The sequence below is a fragment of the Sceloporus occidentalis genome, unplaced genomic scaffold (assembly GCF_023333645.1).
Source record: "Sceloporus occidentalis isolate IW3139 unplaced genomic scaffold, rSceOcc1.0.p SCAF_4, whole genome shotgun sequence".
Lineage (NCBI taxonomy): Eukaryota > Metazoa > Chordata > Lepidosauria > Squamata > Phrynosomatidae > Sceloporus > Sceloporus occidentalis.
In genome coordinates this window covers 37,763,662-37,788,568 of record NW_028316984.1, presented here as the reverse complement: position 1 = coordinate 37,788,568, position 24,907 = coordinate 37,763,662, and the positions used below count along the sequence as shown (strand labels likewise).

Below are 24,907 nucleotides of genomic sequence, written 5' to 3'. Positions count from 1 at the left end.
ATCTTCAAACAGCAACCACCACCTGGTGGTGGAATTATTATTTTTATTTATTTTGAATGTTGATAATTCTTATTACATAGCATTGTTAAGGTGTGATTTAGTCATAAAAATTTCCACCATGGATTTATTATCTCTAAGGAAAATGGTCAATGTTAAGGAGAGTGTCTATCTTAGAGAATGCTAGATTTCTTCCACTCCATTAAGCTTACATCCATTACTCTATGGCAGTGTTTTAAAACTGAAACTGTCCCACAGTAGCAGTCAGTTTTGTTGAGAAATTAGTAGAGAAAGAAGTATGTATCATACACCATTCAATTTCTAAACCAGTATTTCATCCTGCTTGAAAGGTACATTTAGGACACTAAATGGTTTATTGCATGAGGAGCTGTCAACAGTAGAATAAACAGAAGTAAACAGAATTTGACACTGTCTTAGATGTGCGTAAATGTGTGTGTGGGGGGGTATGGTTTGTGTGAACTGATTTGGGGAGCACAGCCAGTAGTTCCTTGTCTCTGGTGATTGATGATGTTAGTGTATCAAACTGGCTGTAAATGTTAGGCTGGAAACAGAGAGTATTTGGAGATTTTTAAAAAGGGAACATTAAGAATATATGTTAAGAAAACATGATAATGTTTCAGATTAGGTGTTCTGTTATGCTAAAAACTCACTACTTCTTGATTTCCTTTGTACCGTCTTTTTAATTGTTTTCTTTGGCCATATTTTATGTTTGCTGAGGAGGGGGAATTAATTAAGGTGTTATTTCACGCACATTTATTTTACCCATTTGCTGTAAGACTGGGCTGCCATATTCCAAGTGTGGATTCTAACACTTGCGGTGCAGATTTCTGTTTTGTGCCACACAACAGCTGCTGCAGCATCCTGCAAAAAGACAAATGAGCTCAGGCTACAAGCCGTCTCCACTTTCCATTCAAAGAAGGGGAAGAGGGCAAACTCTTGTTACAACATACAACAGTCGCAAGAGGGAGCTGAGGGCTTGATAGGATGGAGCATCAGCAGATGCTTGAAAAGTTACTTTTTTCAACTGCAGCTCCCAGAATCTCGCAAGCCCTCCTCATGCAGCACTCCTATCTTGTGCTTAGAACAGCACTGTTGATAGCTTGCTGCTTTGCGACAGGAAACATTGCCAGCTTTTCCCACCTTGTCTAAGTTCCCCCCTCCCTGCCCAACTTTGCATCAGTCCTTGAAATTCTGAGCACAGTCCAGCACTCTACCATCTCATTCCACTGGGCAGTGTGGGACATGTTCTCCTAAAATATATTTCTATTTTGGCATATAAGGAACCATTACTGGAATAATTGTTATCTGTGTTATCCCATTATTTTATTACTCACTTTTCAGAGTAAATCCTTTTAAAGGCAGGCAAAACAGTGAAAAACATAACTAAAGTCTAAGTGGTTATTACCAAAAGTCTTGCCATGAACAGAGGTTAATTCCCTTTTGTTCCAGCTTGGGTACCTAGTACTTAGGTTCAAAACGGCTTTGAGACCGCTTTAACTGCTCTGTCTCAATGCTAGGGTACTCTGCGAACTGTAGTTTTGTGAGACATTTTGCCTTCTCTATGAAAGAGCTCTGGTGCCACAATAAACTACAATTCCCAGGATTGTAGTGGGATTCCGAGGATTCCCACTGAGCCAGGACAGTTGAAGAGGTCTTTACATACATATTACATACACATTGTAGGTTGCTTGGCCAACCTTTCTTTCTAATTTAACCACTTGTGTGAAAAAAACAAGTTCAGAGCTTGGGGTAGGGAATTTACCCTTTGAACTACAACTTCCAAAATCCTCTGCCAAACACATAAGGATTCTTGAAGTTACTACAAGTAAATGTAACTATGCCAAGTGTTTATGTACATCTGAACAGGGTTTTTGATTCTGCTGAAGTTCTCTAATTTTTGGCAGTACTGGCCCATTTAGCCTCTTGTGATATAAATGATAATTATGCTTCTTTCAATTCTCTGACCCTCCTTAAACAGTATAGTCAGTGCACTGAATGCAAGTTCTTTCTTCGGCTACTCTGAAGTATATTTCCACGATGAATCAATCAGTGCAGCCAAATTCACAACTGTGCTGTTCCATGTGTGTTTAAACAAAAATCAGCACCATGATACTCAGCAATGCAGCAGACATAAAACTGTGGTCTAGGATTCTATTGACCTGCATAAGTTCTTTTTCAAGAGCGCTTTTGTTTAGATAGGATGAGCAAGTTGTGGCCTTCCAGCACTTATGAGGCTGCAACTTTCAGCATTTCATCCTCACTATTAGGTATATTGGCTGGTACTATTGGGAACTGCAACATCTGGAGGACGCCATGACCCTGATCCGCCCTTTTGCCAGCTCTAAAAGAAGCGGCAAACACCTGCTTCTTTTTGCAAAGGCAAAACGTACACTTTTCTGCCCCACCATGGGTGGAAGCTGGCTTTCAGGTGCTCTAGTGGTGTGTGCAGCCAGTAGGTGTGAAGCTGGCTTCTGAGCAGCCTCAGAGCATGTGGCATCAAAACACACCACTCTGAAGCTACCTGGATGGCGGCGCAAAGGGGCAGTCTGTTTTGCCCCTAGGACTGTGACTCATTCTCTCCGTTGATTCCTTATTTGTGTGTGTGTGTGGGGGGGGGGTTCCCTACTCTTGGGTTCTTGTACTATTGACCCGATTTCCCCCATATCATTGATGTTATTGTCTCCAATACTGAATGTTTCTCTATCCTCTGGAATAATGTCTCCCTTCCTTATGTAACTCAGTTTAAATATCTCCTGATCAAGTTTTCAAGAGTCATAGCAAATGTATTCTTACCAACTGCTGTAAGGTGTAACACATCTCTTGCAAGAAGTCCTTCTTCATGAAAGTGCAGACCATGGTCCAAGAAGCCAATTGTTCACTTCTAGTATTCTTCCTCTTTCCGGCCTACATCCTTCAACAGGAAAGAGCAATAAAATAACAACCTGTCCCAAAGTACTTTAGCTTCCCCACAAGCCTCATATTCTCTTGCAACATACTGAAGGCTGTACAGTCAACCCTCCTTATCCATGGATTTTTTTAATCCACAGATTCAAGCATTCACAGCTTGAAAATATATATTTTTTAAAAAAGTGAAAATTCCAAATAGCAAACCTTGATTTTGCCATTTTATATAAGGGACACCATTTTGCTGTGCCATTGCATTTAGTCAGACTTGAGCATCCGTGGAGTTTGTTATCCACGGGGGTGGGGGGGCCTGGAACCAAACTCCAGCGGATAACAAGAGTCCACTGTATCTTGCAATACAATTTGTTCCAGCCTGGATTAGTAGTTGTTGGTGGGTTTCATGAGTCTTTATCAGTTTCTCTATGGCAACATGGATCTTTGCCCCCAGGAGACCGCACACCTCTGAAGATATCTTATCAGGCCTGCTCACCACTCTTCTTCTCCACAAACAATCACCTACTATGGCCACATGTCTTTTCTTCTTCTGAGAACAGGCATAAGCCCTTCCAGCCATAAAACTCTTCAAAGTCACCTCCATGACTTCTGAGGAATGAGGCTGATGTCTCTATTCTTGTGCCGCACTGATTAAGGGGGCAGTTGGAATTGATTGTGTAGTTCCAAACTTGCAACATGGCCCTTGATAGTTCTGCTTCTGGATGTTGCATTCTTCCAAGTATCAGCCACCTGTATTAGGGTATTAGGTCTCCTGTATTAGGGAAGTTTTCCAAGGAAAATTTCATCCTCCCTGAGAAGAAGTCGAAATGTAGATACACAGAACTCAAATTGCACCTTCTCTTACAACTGGCCATCCTGTTTGTGTTTCCTGCAGCTATAGCCTTTGCAGGTCATCTGGCAAAAGATAACCATGACACAGATGTTTCATGTCACTTCAATAACTCTGTCACCATTCATGTTCATCATCCTGTACATTTGAGGGCTTTTCCCTCAAATTCCTCCATAAATGTCCATTTAAAAATACTTATTTTACTCTTCCTGTTTGTTAAACTCCAGAGACATAGGTGCGGTACAGACCAGCCCAAAGGGGCAGCCTGCCAGCAGCCTATTTCCCTCTGGAGGGAAGCCGCAGCCGCCAAACCGCGTGGCTTCCCTCTGGAGTAAAAAGAAACCGGAAAAACAGGGTTCTTTTTGTGCTGTCAATGGCGCACTCGTGACGTAATGGACACGCCATGATATGCAGACGCTATGTGTCCATTACATCAAAACGATGGTGCCTGTGTAAATGGGATGCTGCCATTATTGTGTTGCCAGCACATACTAGGGTTAGGGACCATGCAGTTTGTGTGTGGTGCCTAACCCAGCACGGTGCATTTGGCCAATCTTTACTGCACCATAGACAGCAGCTATTTAGAGCTAGTGGCTGCAAACTCCCCCCCCCCAAGTCAGAGACTCAGCAGATGAAGCCCAGCCCACTTAGACCATGTGCTCAAGGAGAGCACATGGCACAAAGCAAAGAAAAACACCTGCACAAGCCTATAAACTAGTACAACCAAACAATCATGCTGATCCCTGCCCCCCTCCCCCACAAGCTCACTTTCTTCTGTCTCCTTAGAGACAGATAATGGTCTCTAATCTTGAATAATGGCTTGAATGTTGAAAGCAAAGCAAAGCTGAACTGAAGACTTAACTGTCTAAGACTGAGATAAGGGATATGTTAGTATCTCTTGACAATGAGAGAGAAGTTTAGGGAGACGAGAGTTCAATTCTTGCTTGGCCATGAAACCCACTGTGTGACCTTGGGCAAGTCACATGCTCTCAGCCTTAGGGGAAGGCAATGATAAAATTCTTCTGAACAAATCTTGCCAAGAAAATCCCATGATAGGTTCACCTTAGGGTTGCCGTAAGTCAAAAATGACTTGAAGGCACACAATATACAGAGAGGTTAAGAACATCTGCATGTTATGCTTGGAACACTGAAGTTTTGGAAAGTCGGTAATAATAATAGGGATAGTAATTTTTTTAAGGGTTGGACAGATGTTGGGATATCAGCAGTATGTGTGTATTGGGGAAGCATAGTGGGCAGTGGTCTACACTAATGGCTTCAAATCTCACCAGGAGGCATTGGGGGAAGTCTGTCCCTTGCCAATCTCGTTTTTTTTTGTGTGTTTTTTTTTGAGAGAGAGAACAAAGAAGTAAAGAGTATAAAGGATACTATACCCTGCAAAACAGTGCTATCAGAAATTATTATAATCATAAATACATTCAGGCAAGAGCAACTGGAGGAATGCAGCCCTTCTGTGATGCTCATGTTTCTCTGGATTTGAGGTCCTCATGAACACTTCTGTCAAAACCTTTTGTCCTGTTATCCTTCTACCTTAGACATGGAGTTCTATAGGTTTGAAGTTGAGTCAACAGTCTCTTTCCTTTGCCTCCCATCTACATTTCCCTGATGGTTGTTGTGTCTTTACTTCATACCAGAAGGAGAAATCCATTACAAGGGAAAAGTTGGTATGGATGCCCATGCCTTTTGATTGACATCTCTTAGAAGTCCTGTATATGAAAGCACCCTGGGCCTAAATAACTGAGTGTGGTAAGCTTTGCTTCTTTCAGGGCTGCATTTCAGACTGGTTGTTTTGTTTTTTTAAGGCATGGGCTGATATGAGTCTCTTCCATGGTTGCTAGGTTGCATATATCTGATAGATTTTTCCTATATATACTACCTTATACTACTATCTATACTACTATCTTCTTTATCATGAGGCTGTTGGGCTCTCTTGACACTTCCATCCATTACTCATATGCTTCCCTATAAGATGTTTTTATAGACATGAAGTCATCCTAAAATCTATCAAAATAACATAAAAAGCAGCACTCTTTTCTTTCATTATTGGAGTGTGTCCTCTGTATATTTCAGGCTTGCCTGTGAAAGCTGGATTTAAGCTCTCATGCTCCCTTCCTGCCCCATTAGTCCATATACTATACTTGTGGGATAATGGAGAGAAGAAAGTTGCTGGTAATATGTTGGGCCTCTGCTTTCCCTTGAGGTGCTATACAAATCTAAGCAATTTTCGCTTACTTGCCACTTGTCAAAATCTGGGAAGGACATTATGAGCTCTGCAGAAATTCTTAGAATGGCAGTTCCTATTCAGTCTGTCCTTTTGTTCTGTACTTTTTGGGCTCCTGAAAGGAGTGGTCCCACTGTTCTAATTAAAATAAATGGGTGAAGCCAGGCTTCTGCATTTCATACATCTTGTGGAATACTGGGCATTGCAGGGGGGAGGGAGGGAGCACAAAAGAAGCCAAATATTTTATAAATGTAGAGGAGAAAATGTCTCTGCCATAGTTACATAAAATGTATTTTGTAGGAAGAAAACAGGTGTAGCCAAAAAAAACCTGGTATCCCTGAAGGAAACAAACAAAACTAAGCCCCCCTCCTCCACATTTTCAAAAACTAAAAATTTAAAAATGTTCAAAGTGAATCTCTGAACTGGACAGATAGCTATAAGTAAGATAAACTTCTCAACAAACATGGAGATAACACAAGGTTTCAGTATTATTTGTATCACAGAATTTGTTTCCAAGAGCTAGTGGTTCTTATAACGTGGAAAATACAGCTGTTTTTGTATTTGAGGTCTTCAGCAGACAAACTATTCAGTGAAAATTAATTGGAATAGTTCCAAACCAAGTATCTTGAGCCAAAGATGTGCAGTTTAAGCTTAAGTATATTTACTCAGAATTAAATTTCATTGACTTCAGTGAGCCCTGTTGTGGTGGTGGTAGTGGTTGTGCCTTCAAATCATTTCTGACTTATGGTGATCCTAAGGTGAACCTCTCACAAGGTTTGGCAAGAGTGGTTCAGAGGGAGCTTGCCTTCACCATCCTTTGAGACTGAGAGTGCGACTTGCCCAAACTCCCACGCGAATGTGCTAAGGATCACTGCATTAAATATTGACAATATGGGCTACTTGGCCTAATGGTTAATTGGTAGCAAAGCCTACTTAATGAAATGAAAGACTATCCGTATGTCTACTTTATTTATTTTCATTTTCCTTTCTGAGTTTTGAAGAGTTGATCCCTTGTATTACTCCAGCATATTCATATTTATGGCTGCTCTATTCAATATTGGCTGTTATCTTAGCAGTATTATTAATTCCTTCCTTTCTTAGTACTCTTTTACTAAACTTTGTCCAATTTCTTAGTTGCTCTCCCACCTCCTTGCAATACTGTACAAGTACTACTTAGGAAAAGAAACTCCCAGACAAGGCTCCTTGTTTAGCACAATCATAGGGAAACATACAGTACTTCCATGCATTTGCTTTGGTTGATCTGGGTAAGTGAAGGAAGGGATAAAGAATTGCACAGCTCCTCCTTCATCAGGAGATATTTAGCTTCCACTTTTAGGTAAGAGGACATTTTAATTCCAGAAAGGTTTGGTGGGCAGCACTGGAGAACTTTTATTCACCCTTTGTACCGTAATGAAAAAGCTGGATTCTTTGAGCCTGTTAGATATGGCATACTGAATAGTGACAAATTATGTACTTTTGTTTCTTCTGATTTTGCATTAGAGCATTGTAAGACATTACTGGTTGTAATTCCTGATCCTCTGTTCTGTGAGTGGATTTGCTAAAACTGTTTGGATAGCCATCTGTTGAGGTTACTAGAAAATCCCAGTGTAACTTCACGCAGTACTGATGCAGCAAAGTAGAACTTTCTAAAGGGCTTGGTTTTTGCTCATATTTTAAACATTGTTGTAACTCAGTAATGTGGTAATAAAAAGTTACTTAACCAGCCCTTTAATGCAGACATCATATTTAGATATACCCACCCATATCTATATATCTCCATCCACAGGTTGTGTGACTGGCCATCAGCGACTCTTCTTTTCATCAGTTGATCATATCTACTTACAAAAGCACTCAAGCGTTCATCAAAGAAGATATCTCTTTTTCTATAGACAAAGAAATACTGCTTATAGCGTAGTCTGGCCAGCTATAGTTTCTCCAGCTCATCCAGTTCCTGAGGTACTGTAATTTCTATTATCTGATCTTTTCACCAGTCAATATAAAGGTTGACTGCATGAGTGATCAAGTGCATTCATCCCTGAAAGCTGAGAGTTTGAATCATGGTTTTGTTACCAGGACTGGGATTTGATACTGCAGCACTAGTGTACTAAGTTTTCTACTACCTGTTTTGCTAAAAAGAACACCAAATAAATTTTTCACCCAGTTTAAATCTGATGCTCCTTCAGCTACCATGAACAAACTGTGATGGGAAAGTATTCTCTTGTTGTTTTTACAATATATATGTAAAATTATATTGCACAGTTGGTTATAAATCAAATCAGTTGATCACACCTGAAGAAAGGCCATGATACTTTCATTACATATTTTGGACATGGTGTGTTTCTGTCCAGCTCTGACTTGGTTAATTTATTTCCAACTAAAATGAAATTATTTTTAAAATGTTAGCTGGTTGTGTGACTATAAACTTTATCAAATAAACTTTACTGTAACTGGTTAATGCTAGCTAAATGAAATAACAAACACCATATCTCACTTTTTAATTCTGAATTCAAATAGTAGCTTAGAAAGTATGTATTTTGATGTTGACATTTCTTTCTGAATTTATGGAAAGTACAAATTCAGTTATTTAGTAGCTTTGATTTACCAGACTTTCCAACAGCTGAGCATAAGGAAAAGAATTATAGAAAGGCTGAGATCATATTGGGTAACTGCATGGGCATAATTAGAGAGGCATAAGCAGCAGTGATGAAGAGGTAGGGTGGGGAGGAGGCCATGGGTTCAGTGGCAGCAAAGGAATGAAGATTGTCAAGAGTAATTGTCAAGAGTGGAAATCTGATGAATGTGAGGAACCTGTGTTATTCTATGTGGGGCTTTTGGCAGAGTCCCAGGGGCTAAAGTGGTTCAGGGAAAAGTATTGCCTTTGCAAACCCTCCAAATGGACCTGGCTCTGACTTTCTAGAAGCCAGGCACAGAAGAAAAAGGCTATGTGGAGCCAGCAATGATGATGGCAACTTCACCTTTCAAGTGTATTCTTGGAATGGCAAACCCCCTCTGAATAAATCTTGCCAGAAAAATCTTGTGATAGGGTTGACCTAGGTTCTCCGTAAGTCCGAAACAACTTGAAGGCACACAACAACAACAACAACCTACAGCATGTTATTTATCATTTCTATAATATGTTTTAGCTTGCAAATACATATTCAGGGTTTTTTTTCCAAACCATTCTGTAATGTGGGAGGTTCTAATTTCCACTTATATATATAGGTACTTTAAGCTAAGTGAGTGACTCAATAAAGACTTCTAATAATCCACATGGCTGATGATTCTGCAGGAGCACTTTATGTTCCACATTTTAGGGGGGATTCTGAAATGTTGAATATTTCTCACATCAGTAGTTTCTATTAATTTTGGTTGGCACAAGACATTGTAAATAGGGTAAAAAATACAGATGTCAAAAAAGTTTACACTTCAGAATCTAGGTTTTAATCCCAGTCTGTCACATGAGAACTACTTACGCTTTAAATCCATGCATTTATCCCAATGTCCCAGATCTAACACAGTGTCTTCTGGATGTTACTAGCTTTCTTTATGGATGCTTTCATTTCATTTTTTCATTTAGAATATTTATACCCCGCTCTTCTGCTACAGAGGCTCTCAGAGCGGCTTACAAAGTTACATAGTTCCCTGCCCTCAAGCTTACAGCCTAAAAAAAGACATGACACAAAAGGAAAAGGGAATGGCAGTGGGGAAGGGGGTCAGGTCTATAGCAGATACTGCCAGTTCTTCTCTCCCTCCAAGGCCCGAGTGGTACCAGTTAAGATGGAGGGAGGGCCTTTAATCTTCTTTTGGGCCTAGGTGGTCCAAGGTGAAGTGAAACCCAACCTACATGTCTTGAAATATTTTCAAATGTAAAAGCTAGCAGTTGTATCATTACAGGGTTTTTGCTTTAGAGCCTAGAGTTAAAACTAAAATAATATATTAAATTGGGAACGGGCTATAAAGATTGTGGAGCCCAAGTTCTCTGATTACCTATTTTTGAATTGTTTTCAATGACTAATCAGTTCTCTTTTTTTAAAAAAATGAAGATGTCCTTATTTGCTTCTTCACTGTCCCCAAATCCTTAAATTACATGTAAAATAGAGGAGTTTAAAGCTAAAATTTCCTCTGGCATGCTAGTTTTCAGTGTAAAGTAAGAGTGAGTAATCATGGGAAGCTAGATGGCTGTATTACCCCCCACCTCCGGAGACCTTGGGAGGCTGTAGCCCCACCACACACACCTCCAAATGTCCCTCAACACCCTCTAGGGACATGGGACATTTTGCCATATTTTTAGGCCCCCATGAGCCATTTTAGGCCCAGGAGAGGCCTTTTTTTAACTATAAGTCACTTCTGGGTTTTTTAAATGGCCCTGAGGGTGAAGATGCCCCTCTTTTGGGGCATTTGGGAGAGCAGAGCAAAGCCCTATGCAGCACCCATAAAAAGGACCATGGGTGCTGCATGCAGCCCATGGCCCACACTTTGCCCATGGCTGATGTAAACAGATTTTTATTTTTATGGGTGGTGGTATAGAAGAGAAACCAGTCACATGAGTCTCCACTTATAATTTAAAGAGGCACAATCCAGTAACAAGTGAGAAGCAGACCTTACTCTCAGTCCAGAGGAAAGACCAACCTCTTGCTGGTAAACAAACACATCCAGATTGCCACATAGTTCAGGAAGAGAATAAGTGTGGTGTAGTGGTTTGAGCATTGGACTATGACTCTAGAGCTGGGTTTGAACCCTCACCTAGCCATGAATCCCACTGGGTGACCTTGAGCAAATCCCACTGTCTCAGCCTCAGTGGATATCAATGGCAAACTACCTCTGAAGAAACTTGTCAAGAAAACCATGTGAGAGAGTCACATAAGTCAGAAATAACATGAAGGCACACATCAATAAAGCAATGGTGAGCCAATTTCCAGTGGGCCAATTTGCCAGACCAGTCCTCTGGGCTGAGAGTCTTGGAAACAAGGGCCTCATTTCCACTTACAAATAAATTGCTTTGCGATCTGAAGTGATAGATTGATTTGGCAGTATTTGCCCCGATTGCATTTTCTTGCTGTAAAATAAAATAACCCACTTGGGTTCACATTGACAAATGAATCGATTCAAGTTAAACTGTTTCCTGCGGGAGTCTCTCAAAATAACCAAGTTGTAGTTCACATAGACAAATGAATCGGTTCAATATGAAGGATTTTCAGCAGGATTTTCTTTCTCTGTCCGTCACTGCAGTCGCATTTACGTACTTCCATATGAGGATCGAAGAGTGGGCGGACACAAATTATTAATTTCCGCTTCCCCACCTGACAATCCCTTATCACGTCGTAGTAAATCAATTCCGATCTGTATCTCGTTCGCACTGACACTGAATTGATTTATGAATTCAATTCTTCAAATCGATTCTTGAAATCGATTCCGATCCACATCTGTTTCACACTTGTGCAGGATCGATTTATCCAAAAAGACGTGGAAAAAATCAGCGTCAAAAAGACGTGGGTTAAATGGGTCTAGTGCATGGCCCCCATCTCTGAATTGCTGATTTGGTTCAAGTGCGAATGATTTGCAAACCAGTTTAAAACATAGTGGGAATGAGGTAAAGGAAGGCAAAAGAAAGGTGACAGTATGCTGAATGGAAAATATGACTGGGATAAAACCTGCTCCTGGTCTGAAATTGGGCAGCCCAGCCTCTGTTGGAAAAAAATCCAAGGTCTCTGTGTTGCCATGTGTCCACAAAGAGAGATATGCCCTATCCATCAGGCAGTAGTTTGGATAGTAAATGTACAGATGCTTGTGCCTTAGATAGTGCCCTCTCCCACTAATCAGCCTAAATTCAGAGGGCTAACAGCTTTCTGGAACAGTTGGTGTAACCAGCATTCACATTGTGAGGGGAAGGGTATAAAATTCACAATTATACCTGGCTTCCTTTACATCAAGCTTTGTCAACACAGTCAAATAGGGTGGCAGCTTCACAAAAGGTAAGAGGGCTAAAGCCCTCTGGGCTTTGTGTAGCTGGAACACTTCGGTGTGATCCAGGCAAGGGTGAAGCCTAACAAAATCGCACCTATCATTTTTGCCTTCTAGGGCCTAATTGTAATTTACATTTGTATGTGAATAACCAGAAAGAGAGAGAGAGAGAGGGGTGTGTGTGTGTGTATTAATGAGGAATATAAAACCATAGTATATTGGTTTGAATGTTTAACTATTACTCTGAAGACCAGGGTTCAAATCTCTGCTCACTCATAGAAATCCACCAAGTTACACTCTCTCAGCTTCAGAGGATGGCAAAGGCAGCCTCCCTCTGAACAGATCTTGCCAGGAAAACCCTGTGATAGATGTGTCTTAGGGTCACCATAGGTCTGAAAGAACTTGAAGGTATACAACAACAGAAACTTAAATTTGGAGCTACAGCTCTTTCTCATTCAGGCCCAATTCCTATCCATTTCTGTGGAATTAAAGATGTCTCTTGAGCTGTATGCCCATCAAGAATCCAGCTAATTTAACTAGGTTTTGTCCAAAGTTTTTGCTTTGAAAAAAAAATGAGGAAGCAAAACAGAAATGAACATTGATTTTGAGGAGGCTTTAAGCCGCAGAGTAGAAAAACTGCTGTGGTATCTTGAATTTCAGTGCTGTAAGGTTAACAGACTATCAGAGTTGTTGGTAACAGGCAATGTTAAGTTCAAAAGGGCAGTGGGAGAAATACTGAGGCAGCCTTGAGGGTTTGCCCTGATGGCTTAGGAAGGTCGCTAAGACGACTGAAAGGGCAAGCTGCCATGAAGCAGGAGGCTCTATCTGAGAAAATGATCCCATTGTCATGCTCCGTTTTCTGATCTTCACTTTCATTCCTTTTTCTCCAAGCATATAAAGAAGCCAGACTATGTGACGACAGGCATTGTACCAGACTGGGGAGACTGCATAGAAATTAAGAACGAAGATCAGATTCAAGGGCTTCGTCAGGCTTGTCAGCTGGCCCGTCAAGTCCTGCTTCTAGCTGGGAAGAGTTTAAAGGTAAACAGTGACATGGAGGTCTGTTAAGAGCATGGGCAGCTCTTATCTTTTTGTTTTATTTTGAGTGGATTTTGTTTTCAGTTTTGGCTTAAATTGGATTTTGTATCTCTACAATTACTAAAGGATACTTTCTCACTTTTACATTTTTGATTTGGCTATCCATACACTGTTCCTCTTTCTCCCTCCCTCAGAAAAGAACCCTTAATTCTGGTTTTAAAATAAATCAAGCTAACTAAACAAGTATGCCTTTGATATGAGTCATATGATTGCTTTAATACAGTTGTACATGGAAAGTGTTTGTCCCCCCCCCCCCCCCACACACACACACATTGTGGAAAGACCAGAAAAGTAGAGGAAGATTGCTATCTGTATTGAGAAAAAAGAAATGCTGTTTTCTGTATAGCTGAAAAAATGGGAAGTAGAAGCTTGGCTTCATAAACCACTTATCTCATGTCTGGTTCAAGTTTATAACCAATAGATCAAATACCTGAAGCTTTGTAAAGCGCTTGTAGCAGCACACATAGCCCTAATAATATTTAATCAGGATTTAGTATCATTTGCAGTGTATATTTCAGTATGCCATCTTGCCTATGTTTATCCTAAGGGACATGAGATTCTATTGTTTAGTCACAAAGCAAATCTTCTTTGTTCACACTTGCTAATTTTCAGCTGTGCGTTTATGTAAATTGGACTAGGCTGTTCACTCTTTCTCTAGTGATTTTATTGGTCTGCTTTGCCTTTCCCCCAAAATAGGCATATTATGAGCTTCAAAACCATTTGTAATGCATACCACTGCATAATGTCAGAAACACTTGCTCTTCTGCGGTGTCTCTTCAGAATATTTTATGTTGCTTATCTCCTTTTTAGTATGGGAAAAGCAGTTATAAAGAACATTTTTACAAATATTTTTAGATAATGGAGGATTTTTTTAAAAAAACAAATCTCTAAAAATAGCAGAGGGAATTTTGATCACATGGATGGCTGCTACATATTACTAAAGTGGGATGATAATAGAGTTAGGCTGAATCTTATTGTTAGTCCCAATCAGAATAGACTCACTGAATCAATAGGATTTTATAAATATTGATTTACCATTCAGCAATTAATCATTTGGTTTAGCTTAATAGAAAATACCGGCAGGATTCAGATGCATGCCTGCAATCCTGTATACTGTATGTTTACCTGAAAGTAAATCCCATTGGACTCAGTGGAACTTAATTCTGAATATGTTACTGCAAGGTAGCCATAGTTTGTAAGTATTCAAGTGACCAAAAATCCTTCTAGTCCAGCCCCAAGATTGTAATTCAAATTTTAAGAATAGCAGATTACTTGTAACAAATTTAATTTTGTAGCTTCTGTTTGGATGAAGTGAGGCCACATGGAAGAAGTTGCCATCCCTGAGCCTGATCAATCAGTTTCTGAGTTTCCTTGATTCTAGTAAAAATAGCATAGAGGACTGTATTTGGGCAGACTTTATGGAATTGTCCTTTGTGCAGAAAGTGTTACCGGCAGATTCAAGAGAGGTCTACTGATAATGTTTCATCAAGAAAAAAGGGATGGGAATAAAAGTGACAAGATGACGGGAGCAGAGAACAAAGAATAGTGGGGAAATAGTAAAAAGCAAGAGCATGTAGAGATGTAAATGTAAGCTAAAGAAGTTCTCCGTGAAGATGAAAGGGAAATGAGAGCAATATAGAGAACAAAAATGGGAGGTAGAGAGGGGGAGTCATATGGTTGAAATGATAGGCACTTGAATATGCCAAGCAACTGGATTAAGGACTGAAGCAAAAGAGTAAACCTACAGGGAAGAATATTGCAGTAATAGAACAAGACATAGTGAAATAATGAAACAAGAATTTAGTGACATCACAGTAAAGATAAGGGTCAATTTTGCTAATAATCCAAAGTAAAAACAGCAAATCTGAATGACAGCCTGAACTGGGTAGAAAAATAAGACAAGAAGCTTACATAGTGGTTACTGGCCACAGTAACTTAAGTCAAGGTATTAATAATATTAATCAAGGATGAAAGAAAAGTTGAGAAAAAGCAGAAGTAATGTAGGAGGAAAAAACTGATTCAGAAGTTTGAAATTCAGATGCTGTGATATACATCTGTGAATAAACAGAGCACATAACAGGAGTAACAGCTCAAAAAGATAAAACTAGAGATGGCTAATGTAAATATTATAACTAAGGTCAAGAGGGAAGAAGTCAGTGGTACACAATAGAAAGTGAAAATGTGAGGATGGGCCATGGAAACTGGTAGGGAGGAGGCAATCCAAATTAGAAGAGAAAAAGGAAAAGAAATGCTGAATTTGAAGTCAAACCAAGGGGAAGAAATGTCTGAAAAAGAAAAGAGAGCATTAGGATGAAGGCAGAAAAAGGAAAATGGCAGGATAATGAAGGGGAGAAAGTAAAACAGAAGAATGGTGTATGTGTTTTTAATTTTGAGGATATTTGGGGAAACCAAGAAAGAAACTATGAATAATAAGTCCAAGAGTGGGGTGGAAAACACCAAGCAAAATCAAAACTTCCAAGAGAGAGAATTCTGCATAAAAGAATTGCCCCCCAAAAATAATATTAAGATAAATTTGCCAGCAATAAGAAAGAAAAGAATGAGGATGCCAGTCATGTCTTCCTACAGGATACTGTAAGTCTTGGGACAGGTAATCTCCTTATCTGGATTATACCTTTATCATTTGTGGTTGACTGGGCAGATAAGAGTTGTAGTCTAAAACATATGGAACTCAAGCCAGTTTGATGTAAGCACTGAGAAGAGAAGGAAAAAGGGGAGCTTAACCTTTCCTTGCACTTCATTTTCTCAGTAAAAATTGCCCCTCACATCAAAGTTGCTTCTTGCCCCATTGGTAAATGCGTACTGCCAAATAATAGCAGGGAATGGAGGTGGGAGTGAATTGATATCATCAGGAAAATGAAATGAATTGAAAGAGTTAAAAATGCCATAGTCATAAACCAGATCACTCCTACCATGTGGCTGCTATATGCAAAAGCTTTAAAGAGATCATAATACATTCAGTCATAACAGGTAGTTTAGCACACAAGACATGAATTTATGACCTGACCTGACCGACTTCAATTAAGATCTTAAAATGTCACACTGCCACCTCAGAAACTGATGGGCTCAGTTATTGTTTGGTTTTTAATATATGACACTGGAGGCTGATGTCTTTGCAGACTGCCAAGTGAATCACTGCCAGAAGTTGGAGTTTCCCTGAGTCAAAATCTAAGAAAGTTCTGTTCATCTGCAGCAGTGTTTGAGTAGAAACAGTACCTGTTGAACTGCCTGTCTCAAAGCACTGTTAAAAACACTACAGCTAGCTTTAGGTCACGGGTTAACATCCCTCTGCATCCATGAAAACAAAGCCTATCTGTCTTGTTTATTTATAGCTTGCTTCTCTGCCCAAAGGCACTGAGGTCATTGACCACCATTCTCAATGGTGGAATTCTTTACAGTGTGAGGGAATAGTAATGGGCTTGTTGAATTGCATAAATCCACTGTACATCTTTACTGTACCTGAGTTGCCTCACTTACATCTTTGTTATCCCCCAAACTTCAGCTAGAATGTTTGGGGGGAAAAAAGCATTATTTTCCATGTGACCTAATTCTTAAATCTGCTATGTTGCAGAATAGCTGATACAGTTGCATTCTAAGGAAAGGTACTGGAAGCTTATACCCATCATACTGCCAGTGGTAGAGTGTCATATTCATAGGCTTATAGCTCATTCAAATCACAACCAATTTTCCCAGGAACACTCAAAGGCACTTCTTGACAATGAAGGAGGTTTTCCTCCCAAATTTCAACTTTCAACCCTCGCCATTTCACAGCTTGGTTCTGTTCTGGGAAAAAGAGTAGTAATGATAATATTTAAAGTGTATATTTTCCCACACTTTACTTATATTAAAAAATGGCCTGGACCTTTTCGCAAAATTCTTGCTAGAAATAATGAGTTCCAGTATAAAATAGAATCTAGAAAATCTGAGCTGGAAAAAATGAAAGTTTCTGGAAATGATAGGTATCTGAAATTGGAGTGTTAGATTGGAAATGCTAATGCGAGTTTAACTGCATTGTAGTCACGGCTGCATATGTTTCTGTACAACTTGTTTCTGGCCATGAATAGAAGTATTAAAGTGGACTGGCAATCTAAATGCAGTGCTAGTATATACGAAGGGAAATCATGTTGATGGTGAAGAGAAGTTGGAAAGAAGAATTTTTTGGCTGAGCTTCTGAGAAATGGCTGCTTGAAAGAATGCAAATGTGGTGGGATATATATATATATATATATATGAGTGATATTGTTCTTTGTTTAAATAGCACTATCAATACACGCACTGTTTTTTTCAGTTTAGCTCTATATAAACAGCACAGGAGCTGAGCATGCACCCATTTATCTGTCCTGACTAGTACATAAAATTTGACTGACAAAGCAAAGGGTAAATTTGTGGCAAGAACAAAATTCAGACTTTTGTGGGGGACATTATTATTATTATTATTATTAACCTTTATTTATAAAGCGCTGTAAACATCTTGAGAGGTTTGCAAGCATGAGTATTTGCTGGGGGCCCAAGACCAGCAATGAATTTCCAAATACTGCAGAAACAGTATTATTCCCAAATACCACAGAAGCAATGCAAGAGAATTCTCAGTTTGCATATTCCATTTCTTCCAGACTAAAAGGTGTTCTCTACACATTCAACAGAATGCAGTGGTAATCTAAACTCCTTCACATTGTAGATAGGAGACACCACCATCGCCTACCTCAGGAGTGGGCAACTGCAGTGAAGCTAAAGGCCGTTTTTCAAGTTTGCCAAATGATCAATTATTGGCAATTGGAGTTTAAAAGTTGAGGGGGTAGTTCAGATATGTAAAATTATCAGCATATATGCAAACTAGATTTAGAAATAGCTGAAATTAATTAAACATTTTCACTAAATATTATCAAGTATGTTTTTAAATTTTTCTTATTTAGGATTAGATTAAACCCTCCACTCATATTTTATCAATTATCATTAAAATTATATTAATGTATAAGTAAACCTAAATGTATGTAAATTGATTTTGATTGCATATTAACTATGATACTACTTCTTGAATATGATACTGACTGTATTCCCAGTCAATATCATTCCTTTCCCTGATGACTAACTTTCTACTTTGCTGCCAAACATTGATGCAATGTCAATGCTTTAAAAAAATCCTGAGGACACAGAATAGGGTTCAGGGAACCACATGGGGCCTGCAGTCTGCATTTCCCCCTTCCCTAAGAAGACACTTCCCTGCAAACAACAAAACTGATGGGAAGACAAGCTCTGACCCAGCTGCTCCCTGCCATATTAGTTCTCTATTTGCAAGGTTACTTCTTTAGAGAAGCACTGAAAGTCTGATTTTCTAGGTGCTGTATTAAGCATTATAACATCAGAACTATGCCACCACATTCTGTTTTGTGAGTAGACCAGGTCAAAGAATTCCTACTTCTGATTAGTGTGAACTGCCTGTATGTGCATGTGTGGGTTTTTTTATAAGAGATGTCCAAGCATTTTCCATTACAGTTGTCTACTACTGAACATTTTGCACAGGTAAGCATATATATATTTTTGTCAGAAACAAGTTGTTTTTTAACTCCAGTTTCCTTATTTTCTTATGTCATATTCATTATCCAAGATCCACTAATAGCTTAATTCAGCACAGATTTTAAATTGTCACATTCTAGGTTGGCATGACTACAGAAGACATAGATTACATAGTTCACCATGAAATAATCAGACACAATGCCTATCCATCACCTCTGGGCTATGGAAAATTTCCAAAATCTGTTTGTACCTCGGTAAACAATGTAGTTTGTCATGGGATCCCTGACAGGTACTTTTATTTTTATTCCTCATTCAAAAATTAAAATGTTCTGTTTATACTGATTTTTTTAATTCAATACAAATAAAAGTGTAGTATATTAAATTCACCACATATCAGTGCTGCATGCCCATTTCAAAGAGAGTTTGCATGGAAGTTCCTGCCTCACTGAAGTTAATGAAGATTACACAGCAGCTGTACTTGGTGATTTGCACCCATTGTAGTTCTATCAAAAGCTACCAAAAAAGTCTAATACACCTGGTTGTCATGCTGAAAGAAAATGATGTTGGCACATGTGGAAAGTGCATAGTAATAAAAACAGTGATTAGTGCTTTGCTTTATCTCTTCCCAGCATGCTACAGTATCTCAGTTTAGGATGTACCATACAACAGAAAAAAGTCACCCATAAGGAAAAAAATGATATCAGTTTTTCCAGGTGTCTAAAGATGCTGTGTGCTTTTAATTATGAACTAATATGGTGCTACTTATTAATGAATATTTCTTGTTCATAAAGTATCTTAATTGTGGTAAAGTAACCATGGCTGTAATTTTCATTTCCAATTTTTATATTATGGGTTCCTTCTTTTATTTAAATTATTTGTTTAGGATTGATTCAGGTAAACTGGTGGGAGCCTGGAGATTAGAAGAGGTTATTCCATTTCCCTCCTCCTTGTTCTACTCAGACAATTTTATTTGTTCCTTTTAGTTTTGTTTAGATGCATATGTGATAATGTGCATGTTTTTACATTTCCTTATTGAGAACTGCCTGTCACCATTATGTATTGTGTTTCTCTCCCGTGCACCCCTTCTATTTAAGCCGCCCTCTCCAGGATGGTGATATTATCAACATTGATGTCACAGTGAGTAATTTCCACTATTATTATTAGATATATATGTGTATTTACAAAAAGAGGCTTTGATCAACTTTTATAGCAACAGGAAGAATAGTAGATTGCAAATGTAGCATGCACAGATGAATGTGGCGGTTTTATTTCTAAGCCAAGGCACCAGCAGCTGGTTTCCTCTTTTGTTTTTTTGTTTTTTTCCTTACTCTGCGTTTATTCCAACTAGACCCAGGCCTGACTTGAATTTAGGGCTGGAATCAGATGCACTGAGATCAATGTTGGCCTAAGTGAAATGTCAACCCAATCCTGCTATGTGTCATGTTTTTGAGAAGGTGTAATTGTTATTGATCCACTGTGTAGTTAATGCACAGCACCACAGTACTGGGCAGCAGCTGAAGACAGATATGTATGAGATGAGCTAACATGAAGAAAGCCAGCATTTTTCCTTCACTCTGCCAAGATTGATCTTCCTCTTCCTGCTGATTTTGAGTGGGGCCTGTCATTATCTTACTCTGTCATTAGAGGCTACATTGGCCTGTGTATGTCAGTCTATTTGGACAGCAACTCTTTTGCTAGCAGTGTTCCCTACATTTATTAAAATCCCCAAAGGTAGTATTGTGTTCCATTTGTGGCATAAGAGCCCTGAACCCTTTACTCACAAATGCACAACTTGATCCACAGCTCAGTTAATCCAAAATACTTGGATTTACTGTGGGGTTTAAAATCCAATAATTTGGCTTAACTGGGTTGTGTAGCCCATTGTACACTAAACTATAAGCATTGACAAAATCTATGAATGTAAACATTGAGAAATATTTTTATAATATAAGTCTTACTCAGAAAATTAACTACTCAGCAACTAGGCACATAAACTGGGGTTTTCAGGAATCACAAGAGTGCTCTACATAATTTTAGCAATATTTTCTCTTTAAAAATTAAAAATGAAAGATAAATTATCTTAGTTATTCACCCTTAATCATACATGTGTATCATGAAGTCTTAAAGTAATTTTATGTAAATTGTAATTACATAAAATGTAAATTGCTATCTTAATGGTTAATTTTGAGGTTGGAAACTTTCTATCCATTTAATTATCAGTTTTGGAACAGCAAACACTTCTACTGATACTAAAGGGGAATTTATTTTTATTCCTTCCATGGTGCCTGTATTTTCACATAAATTTGTATTCCATTTGATGAATTCTTAATATTTTGCTTGGTTTTGCCATTGGATAACAGAGCACTACCAATCAAGGAGGATTTTAGAATACTGGTTTAATGTGGAATTATGCCTATTGTATACTGTATAATATAAAGAAACCTAAATATCCTCAAAGCACCATCTGATATTGAACACTAAGCAGAGTCAGCTCTGGTTAACACTTGGATGGGAGACAGCCAACAAATACCAAGTGCTTTGGACTATATTTCAGAGGAAGGAAATAGCAAAACCAACTCCGAGTATTCCTTGTCCCCAAAAAAGCCTGCTAAATTCATAGGGTCACTGTAAATTGACAGGTGACTTGTAGGCACATATACACGTAATTCAAAGAATATCTTTCTCACTTTGAGAATCTCTTAATGCCATAATGATAACTCTTCTCTATTAATCTAGTTTAACACTGGTTAAAGCAATGCAAACTTCACATGCCATTGCCTTAACATCTGAATTCAAGCACCTTTCATTGTGGTTTGTATAGTTACTTAGCTGTTTTGATAACATATAAATATGTATTTGTGTTTCAGTGGTTATATCTTTAAAACAGCACATTATTTTTCACACACACACACGCACAAGGACTGGGCGAGACATGGTCCATAAGCGCTCACATTTAGCCTTCCATTGTTTTTTTGACCATCTCAAGCCAGATTCCTCCATTCCTACTACAGGATTTGCTGCGGCAAAAGCTATCTTTCCCCTTTTTATTTTTAGTTTATGAAAGCCTTAATATATATAAGAGAGAGAACCCAGAAGCACTATTTTCACTGGAAGCAAAGCCCATAGGTCCATGTACTTTTTTTACTATTAGTGCTTCTGAGAGACTTCCAGGACTGCTGTTAACCTCTGGGAGAAGGTATGCATGTCTTGTTTTTCAATTAAAATAATGGGCAGGGACTAGGTTTTTGTTGTCACTACCACAAACTCAACAACAGGGGTGCAGTGGTGGTTGGGTGCAGCCTCCTGCGGATTTTAGGGGAATGAAGTTGGCCCCTGGAATGAAAAGTAGCCCAACCTTCAGTTGCAGGGAAAGGTTTAAAGACCCACACCCAAGTGCTCTCCTCAACATTGCACTTTTCCGAAGCTATTTTCCAAACAAAATATCCATTGGAACATCGCTACGTAGTTTTTTGTCTTACATATAGTTTGTCTCTAAAATTAGCTCAATTTCCTTCAATTATCTTTGATGGAGCAGTTTCAACATACTAAGGCTGTGGCTGAAATAGCTTTGTGACTAGTGCATGGACCCACAGTAACATTAGATATATCTTCTATGATAGCTTGGATAGTATTAATGCTGTCTGTGTCTACTAGTCATGATTACTCTGTACTCGTGAATCAGAAGCAACATGCTTTCACAATACCAGTTGGAAGGGAACAACAGTGGGAGATGGACATTGCCATTACCTATCCTTTGGTGGGCTTTATTAGATTGTCTGTGAGAAGGAATAGCTAGGCCCTTCAGTTGAACTGGCAGGGCTGCTCTTATGTTGTTAACTCTCGTGACCAAAACTCTTTTGCAGTGGAGGAGAAATTGAAAAATAGTTTGTGATCTGACTTCATAAACTTTTGCTGTTCAAAAGGTGAAAATCAGAAGTTTGTTCGAGGGTAGGAACCCATGACCCTCAGAAAATGTGGAACTGCAGTTCCCACCACTCCTTACGATTAGTAAGCTGGCAAGGGATTTTGGGAGTTGCAGTCCTACAACATCTGGTGGGCCATACAGTTCTAATTTCTGGTCTACAAATAAACACAACTGGAATGGCTGGCAATTCCAATATGCTTTGATAATGCCATTTGTTGTTGTTGTGTGCCTTGCCATGGTCACCCAGTGGATTGCATGGCTTAGTGCAGAGTCGAATCCTGGTTCTCAGAATCATAATCTAACACTCAAGCCACTAAACTGAGTCTAAGAGAGGGAAAAAGTTTATCTTTTTTCTACATTAGAACTTTTTCAATAAAAATCTGCTTACTGTCTTAACTAATAGATTTACTTGATAAATGCCCCTCATCTCCCTTCTAGCAGCACACTGGGAACACCTATTCCTAAAGATGCCTTTGTGCATGGGAAGGCTTCTGCAACATGTCACAGCTGTATTTGAATCCACATTTGTTTGAACACTCAAGTACAGTATCTGATCAAATTTGTGTGAAATCCTTACCACTAGCTGCAGTACATAGAAGAACTTTGGAAATATTCAGTGGCTTTCATATACTGTATCCTATGGAATATTTATCATTTCTTCTTGGAGCAGTAGAACTGTACTGGAAAAGTTCATTCATTTTCAGAAGTGGTTGGTTATTATTATTAATGTTTTTGTATACCATTTTTCAACTCAGTTAGAATCACATCAGGTTACAACAATATATAAATACAATACAGACAGTTAAGACAAAGACTTACTGTAGTTGGGTGAAGCAACCTTATACTTGTTCCATCTGTATCAGTGAATTTCTTAAGAAGACAGCAGTCCTCTATAGTTGTCCCTACTTCAAGAAAAAGGCCTGTTGTCTGTGATGAGTCTAGGAGGGAAACAATCTTCACATGCGCGTGCACACACACTGAAGAAGCATGTTGTCAAGCAGCATCTGATGCAACTTTCTCAAGGTCATGATACTTCTTTACCCCCAGACTATGATATGAAGAGATTTTTTTTCCTTCACCCCCACCCCCTTTTTCTTTTTTTTCTCTCCCCTCCCCCTTATTTTTTGAGAAAGTTCAGCATTCCTCTTGGTCATGGAACCAGTTTCAGAGTTCTTTTGATGCTACTTTCTAAAGATGTTGTCTCTTAGAGCTTAAGCATCTCAATCTTCTACATTTACTATAGTGGTTATGCAAAGATGATCAATTTTGGCAAGGTGAGAAGCCAATTTTAATTCCACCACCATTACCCAGATCCCGCTGCTGGCCATATTCCCACTGAAACTGTTGCAGTTGTTTTCAAAACAGGAAATGGTTGTTAGTTCACTTCCAGTCTTGGAAGGAAAACCCAGAAAAAAAACATCATTTTACTTACTTCCTTGATTTAGAGAACTACCTCCCTATTTCCAGGAATGAAGTGATTCTTTTTAACCAAAACCATCACCACCACCACCCCAACACACCAGCAACAGTAATGGTGGTAGTGAGAGATTAGATTCCACATGTGGCCCTTTCCCCGTTGTAACTGTACAAATAATGGCTCGGGGAACTATAGTATCTTGAGCCTGGCAGGGCAGTTTGTTCTGGTTCTTGTCAGTGCCACAGTCTATATCCCCAGGTCCCTGATTTTCCTTCTCTTTGAATCAGGTTAGTAGTTACCACCAGCCATTTAAAGCTGGCTTGAGAATACTGAGGTACTAACATTTCTCATGGACACAAAATCCTAGCGAGGGCTTTACTTTATAAGGCCATCTTTGCTTAATTCCTCTCTCAGCACACACATACACATACACCCCGTCTTGCTCCTGCCATTCTCTCCCATGAAGCCTGGTACAGAGATCTCTGACACTGGATCAGAAGACCAAGATTTAGGTTTCTCAAGCTGCAATCCCAAACATACTCTCCTGAATATACATTCCACTGAATCCAGTGTCACTTATTTTTGAGTACATATCTTTAGAATCTACTATGTGTAAGGATCAAACAACATGTTATGTGAAATAGGTAGCATACAGCTTTCTTTCTATTGTTGTTTACCATGGATGACAAATGCAGCAAGCACTCCATACCTCACTCCACAATCCACCCATTCCCCATTTGGCAGTTAGCAGCAGCTTTTTTTCTATTTTAAAAAAGGCCTACTGCTACATGGTAGGGATGGGGATGCACAACCCCGCCTCCTCATTATTTCCCTCTTTGTGGCAAGGAGCAATATTAAAATAGCCACATAACTGGGTGTGTGATCAGGGGGAGGATCTTACAGCAATGGAGAGAAGATAAAAATCTGCTTGCACTGGTATCCCAACCTGAATTAACCTGCTCCACTTAC

General features: G+C 39.1%; 1 protein-coding gene and 1 long non-coding RNA gene across 5 annotated transcripts in view; one reads left to right on the top strand and one right to left on the bottom strand.

The window, feature by feature from the left end:
• METAP1D (methionyl aminopeptidase type 1D, mitochondrial) overlaps positions 1-24,907 on the top strand; it is a 104,715-nt gene that overhangs the window by 44,829 nt on the left and 34,979 nt on the right. For 3 of the 4 annotated variants that reach the window (XM_089519754.1, XM_089519753.1, XM_089519755.1), the window contains exons 2-5: positions 7,792-7,961; positions 12,858-13,007; positions 18,737-18,885; positions 19,691-19,733. In XM_089519754.1, coding sequence (XP_089375880.1) covers positions 7,792-7,961; positions 12,858-13,007; positions 18,737-18,885; positions 19,691-19,733 — 512 coding nt within the window. Of the gene's footprint in view, positions 1-7,791; positions 7,962-11,952; positions 11,978-12,857; positions 13,008-18,736; positions 18,886-19,690; positions 19,734-24,907 lie in introns of those variants that run through there. The other variant, XM_089519756.1, reaches the window with a different exon arrangement.
• LOC149313760 (uncharacterized) lies at positions 670-23,450 on the bottom strand. Its single transcript, XR_016280858.1, has 3 exons — positions 23,341-23,450; positions 2,812-2,929; positions 670-879 (listed from the first exon to the last, which is right to left on the bottom strand). It is a non-coding gene; the product is annotated as an uncharacterized LOC149313760 (long non-coding RNA).